General features: G+C 41.3%; 1 protein-coding gene across 1 annotated transcript in view; it reads right to left on the reverse strand.

Annotated features, from left to right (window-relative positions):
• The window catches only part of LOC128644606 (leucine--tRNA ligase, cytoplasmic), a gene marked incomplete at both ends in the record, with an annotated part of 60,199 nt that extends 53,173 nt beyond the window's left edge, over positions 1–7,026 (reverse strand). Inside the window, 2 exon segments of the mRNA XM_053697151.1 lie at positions 145–230; positions 6,949–7,026. Of these exon segments, the coding sequence (XP_053553126.1) occupies positions 145–230; positions 6,949–7,026 (164 nt within the window).
• Between the last annotated feature and the right edge of the window lie 2,392 nt (positions 7,027–9,418).

Below are 9,418 nucleotides of genomic sequence, written 5' to 3' on the forward strand. Positions count from 1 at the left end.
TGCAAAGAATTAGCATTCATCATATTTTAGCATTTTGGTTTCTAGCTCACATAGCAAACAAGATTAATAAATATACAGAAAGATAACCCATACATGATATAACGTGTCCCTTTTAGGGGACATAAAGATAAATCAGGCACTTACCACTGATCACATAATGCCACCACACACTCGTCAGCTGAACGGGAAATAACCTGCTTCTCTGGCTCCATGTAAATCACAGCTTCTCCCTGTCAGAGAAAATGGAGACACTATTACATATGACTAACGCACACTACATGCACTGATGCCAATTTTGAACTGTATGTCTACTGTGTTTTGTGAAGCACAGAACAAGAGGCAGAAAGGAAAGATATGGGCAGAAAATAATTTTTAAATAGACATGACAGAGTAAAATAAAAACAAAATTTATGCTTACCTGATAAATTTCTTTCTTTTTGGACACGGCGAGTCCACGGGATCATCAATTACTGTTGGGAATATCATGCCTGGTTAGCAGAAGGAGGCAAAGAGCACCACAATTAAAGCTGTTAAGTATCACTCCCTTACCCACAAACCCCCAGTCATTTGACCGAAGGGAAATGGAGAAAAAGGAGCAACACAAGGTGCAGAGGTGCCTGAGGTTTTAGTAAATAAAAATTGTCTAATATAAAGGGCGGGGCCGTGGACTCACCGTGTCCAGAAAGAAAGAAATCAGGTAAGCATAAATTTTGTTTTCTTTCTTAAGACACGGTGAGTCCACGGGATCATCAATTACTGTTGGGAATTAATACCCAAGCTAGAGGACACAGATGATTAGGGAGGGACAAGATAGGTAACCTAAACAGAAGGCACTACTGCTTGAAGAACTTTTCTTTTTGGAAAAAGTATGCAAAGAATGCCAGGTTGCCGCCTTGCAAATCTGTTCCACAGAAGCTTCATTCTTGAAAGCCCAAGAAGAAGAGACAGCACTAATGAAATGAGCTGTAATCCTCTCATGAGGCAGCTATCCAGCCGTCTCATAGGCCAAACGAATTATACTTCCCGACCAGAAAGAAAGAGAAGTAGCTGTAGCTTTCTGACCTTTACGCTTTCCAGAGAAACAAACAAACATGGCAGAGGACTGGCGAAAAACCTTAGTTGCCTGTAAGTAGAATTTCAGAGCACGCACAACATCTAAGTTGTGCAACAAACGTTCCTTATGGGAAGAAGGATTAGGACATAGAGAAGGAACAACAATTTCCTGATTAATATTTCTATCTGAAACAACTTTAGGAAGGAAACCCAACTTAGTACGAAGAACCACCTTATCGGCATGAAATATAAGATAAGGTGAATCACATTGCAAAGCTGCAAGTTCCGAGACTCTCCGAGCAGAGGAAATAGCAACCAGAAACAAAACCTTTCAAGATGATAACCTAATATCTAAGGAATGCATTGGCTCAAACGGAGCCTACTGCAAAACTATGAGAACCAAGTTAAGATTCCAAGGAGGAGAAACCGACTTAAACACAGGCCTGATTCTAATCAGGGCCTGACAAAAAGATTGCACGTCTGGGACATCTGCCAGACGCTTATGTAACAAAACGGACAGAGCAGAGATCTGACCCTTCAGAGTACTTGCTGACAAACCCTTCTCCAGGCCTTCCTTGAGAAAAGACAATATCCTAGGAATCCTAACCCTACTCCAAGAGTAGCCCTTCAATTCACACCAATAAAAAGGTATTTACACCATATTTTATGGTAAATTTTCCTAGTGATAGGTTTGCGAGCCTGAATCATGGTCTCAATAACCGATTCAGAAAACCCCCGCTTAGACAGAACTAAGCGTTCAATCTCCAAGCAGTCAGATTCAGAGAAACGAGATTTGGATGAAGGGACCCTGAAGTAGAAGGTCCTTCCTCAGAGGTAGTCTCCAAGGTGGAAGAGATGACATTTCCACCAGATCTGCATAACAAATCCTGCATGGCCATGCAGGAGCTATTAGAATCACGAACGCTCGCTCCTACTTGATATGAGCAATGACTCATGGAAGGAGGGCAAACTGAGGGAACAGGTATGCAAACCTGAAATTTCAAGGGATCGCCAGAGCATCTATCAGAGCCGCCTGTGGATCCCTTGACCTCGAACCGTACCTCAGTAGATTGGCATTCTGCCGAGACGCCATCAGATCTAGCTCCGGGACCCCCTATTTGAAGGTCAGGCTGGAGAACACCTCCGGATGGAGCTCCCACTCCCCAGGATGAAAAGTCTGTCTGCTCAGAAAATCCGCTTCCCCGTTGTCCACTCCTGGAATGTGGATGGCAGATAGAAAGCAATTGTGAGCTTCTGCCCACTGGATAATTCTGGTCACCTCCTTCATGGCCAAGGAACTCTGAGTTACTCCTTAGTGGTTGATGTAAGCCACTGAGGTTATATTGTCTGACAGGAACCTGATAAACCGGAGTGAAGACAACTGAGGCCAAGCCATCAGAGCTCTCAACTCCAAGATGTTTATGGGAAGAGTAGACTCCTCCCGAGTCCACAGGCCCTGTGCCTTTAATGAGACCCAGACTGCTCCCCAGCCCAAAAGGCTGGCATCCGTGGTAACAATCACCCAGGAAGGTCTCCAAAAGCATGTGCCCTGAGACAGATTTCCCCGAGACAGCCACCACTCGAGAGAGTATCTTGTCAACTGACACAGATTTATCCTCTGAGATAGATCCGCATGATCTCCGTTCCATTGTCTGAGCATGCATAGTCTCAGAGCTCTCAAATGGAACCGAGCAAAAGGAACAATATCCATCCAAGCAACCATTAGTCCAATTACCTCCATACATTGAGCCACTGATGGTCGAACAGAAGACTGTAGTGAAAGGCAAGAGGAGAAAATCTTGGATTTTCTGACCTCCGTCAGAAATATTTTCATCATTAGGGAGTCTAATATAGTCTACCCTTGTGGCTGGAACAAGGGAACTCTTTTCCGGATTTACTTTCCAACCGTGGGAGCGAAGAAAAGACATGATCTCTGTGTGAGATTTTGCTTGTTGAAAAGATGGCACCTGGATCAGTATGTCGTCCAGATAGGGAGCCACCACAATACCTTGAGACCTGACCACTGCTAAAAGAGCTCCCAGAACCTTCGAAAAAATTCTGGGAGCAGCAGCAAAGCCAAACGGAAGTGCCACAAATTGAAAGTTTTTCCAAAAAGGCGAAACTCGTATTTGTGATGATCCCTGTGAATGGGAACATGAAGGTAAGCATCCTTTAAATCTATGGTCATCATGAACTGACCCTCTCGTACTAAAGGAAGAATGGAACGAATCGTCTCCATCTAGAAAGACGGAACTTGGAGAAATTTGTTTAAACACTTTAGGTCTAGAATCGGTCTGAAAGTTCCCTCCTTTTTGGGAACAACGAACAGATTGGAATAAAACCCCAAACCCTGTTCCTGAACTGGAACCAGTACTATTACTCCCAGGGAGGAGAGATCTTGAACACATTTCAAGAACGTCCCTCTCTTTATCTGGTCTGCAGATAATCTTGAAAGGTGGAACCTGCCCCTGGGAGAAAAGGTTTTGAATTCCTATTTGTAACCCTGTGAAACTATGACCACAGCCCAAGAAACTGGGACATCTCGCATCCAAGCTTGAGAGAATTGATAAAGTCTGCCCCCCACTAGATCCTGTCCAGGATCGAGGGCAAACCTTTCATGCAGATTTAGAGTCAGCTGCGGGGAAGACTTACCTCTGAAGTTACAAAATTAACGAAAATTACTCTGACGACTTTTCGTTCTATTCTTTCTATCTTGGAGGTAAAAAAAGACCCTTTTCCACCCATAATATTAGAAATAATTTCTGTCAGACCTGGACCAAACAATGTCTTCCCCTTGTAAGGTAGAGCTAAAAGCTTGACCTTAGAGGAGACATCTGCTGACCAAGACTTTAGCTACAAGGCTCTATGGTCTAACACAGCAAAGCTAGATGACTTAGCACTAATCACCTCCAAAATGGAATCTGAAATAAAGGAATTAGCCAGCTTAAGAGCTTTAATTCTGTCTTGAATCTCATCTAAAGGAGTCTCTACCTGAAGAGACTCAGACAATGCATCGAACCAATAGGATGCAGCTCGTCACAGTGGCAATACAAACTGCAGGTTGCCATAGAAGACCTAGATGAACATAAATTCTTTTTAAATAAACCTCCATCTTTTTATCCATAGGATCTTTAAAAGAGCAACTATCCTCAATAGGAATAGTTGTTCTCTTGGCTAAAGTAGAAATAGCCCCTTCTACTTTAGGAACCGCAATAGAGTCGGCGACTGGGAACATTTTCTTAAAAATAGGAGAAGGGGAAAAGAATACCCCCGGCTTCTCCTAAGTAATAAAGTCTGTAGCCCGATATGGGACCGGAAATACTTCCTTAGTAGAAGGAGCTTCAAAGTAATTATTATGTTTACTATACTTTTTAGGATTGACCGTGACAGGAGTGTCCGCATCATCTAAAGTAGCCAAAACCTCCTTTAACAAAACACAAAGGTGTTCAAGCTTAAATCTGAAGGAACTTCCATGAGTTTCAGACAAAGGAATTACACTATCCGAATCTGAGATTTCACCCTCAGAAAAGTCTGAGGCATCTTCCTCATTAGATTTAAGAGGAAGGGCCATCTGAGACAAACTACTGTTATCAGAAACCTTTTCCCTCTTACGCTTTCCCTTTAACATAGGAAAAGAAGCTAACGCTGTTGACACCGCTGAGGATACTTGCAAGGCAATTTCTGCTTTCAAATATGCTCCACAGGGCACTGCATGTGACGCCATTGAGGCTTGGGACGTTACAGGAGAAGGCTGTGATAGTACCTGAACAGCATCATCCCGAGAGACATTAGGCTCATCACACAAAATTCTTCCTTTGCACTGTAAAGTCTTTTTAACACATGAGGAACAGAATTGCATAGGTGAAGCAATCTGAGCTTCTAAACACAAAAGACATGCATTAAGCTGATCGTGTTCCTGTTCTGTATCAGAAATGATCACACTAAGAAACTCACAGAAAAAATAAAAATGCCTTTATTAATGACCCTCTGCAAGGGAAAATATTGATACCCCACAGTAAACTGAGTAAACAAAGATTACTATGATACGCAACTGAACCCTTTGAAAACAAAAACAAAAATATACCTCAAGAAACCCCACACCTCAGTCTGAGGCGCCTACCTTTGTACCAATTCCGGAAACTAATTTGGAAATAGATCCTCACTCTCTGCCACCCGCAGTAAAGACGAAGCCTAAAACGGAGGTCACGTGATCGGGTTGAATTTTATCTGCGCCACTAGAAGTGCAAAATCAAATAACCACCTACTTCCTGGTTACGCTATAGCGCAACAAACATACTCTCCCCTGCTTGAGAGAGAAAGAATAAAATCTTACGCAAACGAGCTGCTTCTGAATAAATAACAGAACACACACCGGACCTCATATAAAAATTAAGTCCTGAATCAATTGAATAAATTAATTATTTCCCCTTAAATAGCTGAAAAAGCAAACAGCAAAAAAAAAAGCAAAGCCTCTAAAAATGAACCCTTACTATCCTGAAAGGGTACAAAGTCTCAGTCACAAAGCCCTGCTCCATGCCCACCAATTCTTACAAAAGGATTATTTGTCCCAAAAAAGATAAATGCAGATAATACTGTAAGTGCAAAGTCTCCCCATCCTGGAAGAACATAGGCACTTACCTGCCAAATCAGCTGTCCGGCATGTAGACAGCTATCAGGTATGTAAGGACACAGCTCCTCACAGAGACCTGTAAGAAAGAAAGGACAGAGTCACATACTTTGATTTTCTATAATAGGGCAGCACAAATGTTAGGAAAAATTCAGTAAGGCCCCCCTTACAATTCCTAACTGCTTAAAAGCCACCAGTGCCCGTACTAACATGGAGTACGGCTAGACCCAGAAAATCTTGCTGCTAGTAATAAAATTCAATTTTCTTCAGACACCAAAAACTTCACCTCCTCCATTGACAGAGGCAAAGAGAATGACTGAGGGTTTGCGAGTAAGGGAGGGATACTTAACAGCTTTAACTGTGGTGCTCTTTGCCTCCTCCTGCTGGCCAGGAGTGATATTCCCAACAGTAATCGATAATCCTGTGGACTCACCGTGTCTTAAGAAAGAAAACAATTTAATAAGAGCCCCTTTTACTTTTAATAAAGTGCCGTTTCTCTTTGCATTCATCTGCAGTAAATCTCTTACTTAGCATGCATCAAGATGAGAATGAAACTTACATTTTAAATGTACAAAACATCCCACACTCCACTAATTCACAATTGATTTATTGTATCCTTAAAAGGGACAGAAACATCTTGTCATTACAATACACTTTTGTTATGTTGCTTAACAATACTACATCAGTCTCTTGTTTGTTGCAAGTGTTTTCAGCAGTCAAACCCCACCCAATTGCCTCATTTGGAGGAGTCTATTCTGAACTTAACTGCAGCTGACAAGGCTAGAACCAGTCATTATGTAGTATAAAGTAGAAGTGTGTGTTGCACTATTAAACAAATAAACCCGGCTCTGAAAAGAACCGGCTGCTACTATCTGAGGCCATATTAGGCATTTATATATACAGTACAAACAAATGTACAAGTCTAGTATAAAGTGCATTGCTTTGCAGTTGTTGTCAGTTTAAGCCAATTAGGGAAATATATGTAGCATGGTTAGCCTTGATAGGTCTGTAGGGTGCTTATTCGTTTTTGAGCAATAGAAAAGCCACACATTTCAGGGCTAAATTACATGAAAAGGGGGCAAAGTTGTTTCATTATCAATACCTAAACCATTTATATTTAAATAAAAAAAGTGTTTACTGTACCTTTAAAAGACACAATATGTATTAACATTATACATGTAACCTTTCATTTGTGAGCTTTTCTTATAAACAAACATTTAAATTCCATCAACCAAGATGTAATAATATTGTTTCCACTATCAACATACACTATCAACCATTTTCTTCTGAATAGGTTTCTTAACATCTTGGACCTTCTGGCCTTCATATCCAGGGACGAGCATAACCTGGAAATATAAGTACGACAGTGAAAGGGATTTATTTATTTCTACACATACATGTCTTCTATATAAATTACTGCAAATAATTTTGTTGTCATTTATAAAACATAAAATGCCCTGTAGAAAATAAAATGGTTACATGAAAGTTACACACTAAAATTATCATTAGAAAACTTAAAGGGACAGTCTAGTCCAAAATAAAGTTTCATGTTTCAGATAGAGAATGTCATTTTAAACACTGTTCCAATTTACTTTAATAACCAATTTTGCTTTGTTCTTTTGGTATTCTTAGTTGAAAGCTAAACCTAGGAGGTTCATATGCAAAATTTCTAAACCCTTGAAGGCCGCCTCTTCTCTCAGGGCATTTTGACAGTTTTTCACCACTAGAGGATGTTAGTTCATGTGTGTCATATCGATAAATCTGTGCTCACGCACGTGGAGTTCCAGTGAGCCAGCTCTGATTGGCTAAAATGGATGTCTGTCAAAAGAAATTAAATAAGGGGGCAGTTTGCAGAGGCTTAGATACAAGGTAATCACAGAGGTAAAATGTGTATTTATATAACTGTGTTGGTTATGTGTTGGGTAATAAAGGAATTATCTATCTTTTTAAACAATAAACATTTTGGTGTAGACTGTTCCTTTAATCACAATTCGTTTTTAGGTACTTTGTACTATGGATTTTTCTCCACTTCCATCTGTTGAACTTTCCTAAAAAAAAAATAATAATTAAAGCAGAAAGCTTAACAAGTAAGAGTTACAGACAGAATATGCAAGTGTAGCATATAATTATTATATTTAAAATAATCTGAAAAACAAAATCTCAAACATCACTGGGTTGCAGAAACTACTTCAATAGGAGGGTGTTCAGGTATGATCTACTTTTACAAGAACACTTTTATAGGTGATTTTGCTTACAGCAATACCTCCTTTTGGGGTAGATTACAAGTGGAGCACAAAAACATAAATTATGCTTGCCTGATGATTTAATTTTCATCTGTGGGAGGAGAGTCCACTGCTTCATTCATTACTTGTGGGAATTAATAACCTGGCCACCAGGAGGAGGCAAAGCCACCCCAGCCAAAGGCTTAAATACCTCCATCACTCCCCTCATCCCCCAGTCATTCTGCCAAGGGAACAAGGAACAGCAGGAGAAATTATCAGGGTATAAATGGTGCCAGAAGAATATTATTAACATTTAGGTCCACCCACCGGAGCAAACGGGCGGGAGCAGTGGACTCTCCTCCCACAGATGGAAATGAAATTATCAGGTAAGCATAATTTATGTTTTTCATCTTAATGGGAGGAGAGTCCACTGCTTCATTCATTACTTGTGGGAACAAATACCCAAGCTCTAGAGGACACTGAATGAACAAAAACAGGAGGGTAAAAGGAGGCAGACCCTATACTTAGGTTCTGCAGGCTGTGGTGCCCTTTCTCCCAAAAACAGCTTCCGCCGAAGCAGAAACATCAAATTTGTAAAACTTTGTAAAAGTATGTAAGGAGGACCAAGTAGCCGCCTTACAAATCTGCTCCACAGAGGCCTCGTTCTTAAAGGCCCAAGAAGAGACCACAGCTCTAGTTGAGTGAGCCGTAATCCTCTGAGGAGGCTTATGTTCCGCTGTCTCATCAGCCAAACGGATAATGCTCCTCAACCAAAAAGACAGAGAAGTGGAAGAGGCCCTCTGCCCCTACGCTTCCCTGAATACACCACAAATAAGGACGAAGTCTGTCTGAAATCTTTCGTGGTCTGAAGATAAAACTTCAAGGCTCGAACCACATCCAAGTTATGCAGTAACCTTTCCTTAGACGAAGAAGGATTAGGACACAAAGAAGGAACTACCATCTCCTGATTGATGTTACGATCTGACACCACCTTGGGAAGAAATCCCAACCCAGTGCGAAGCACAGCCTTATCAGCGTGGAAAAACAGGTAAGGGGGCTTAGATTGCAAGCCCGCCAACTCAGAGACTCTGCGAGCCGATGCAATAGCCAGAAGAAATAGAACCTTCCAGGAAAGAGTTTTAACGTCAAGCGCATGCATAGGCTCAAACGGAGCCCTCTGCAACACCTTAAGAACCAAATTTAAGCTCCAAGGAGGAGCAGAATTCCTAAAGACAGGTCTGATCCTAGACAGAGCCTGAACAAAGAACTGAATATCAGGAAGTCCTGCTAGCTTCTTGTGTAACAGCACCGATAATGCCAAAATCTGTCGCTTTAACGAACTGGCGGCAAGACCCTTATCCAGTCCGTCCTGGAGAAAGGCCAGAATCCTGGATACACTAACCTTGTGCCAGGGATATCCATGGTCTTCACACCAGGATAACATAATTTATGTAAGAACTTACCTGATAAATTCATTTCTTTCATATTAGCAAGAGTCCATGAGCTAGTGACGTAT

This window comes from Bombina bombina, unplaced genomic scaffold (assembly GCF_027579735.1).
Source record: "Bombina bombina isolate aBomBom1 unplaced genomic scaffold, aBomBom1.pri scaffold_1170, whole genome shotgun sequence".
NCBI lineage: Eukaryota > Metazoa > Chordata > Amphibia > Anura > Bombinatoridae > Bombina > Bombina bombina.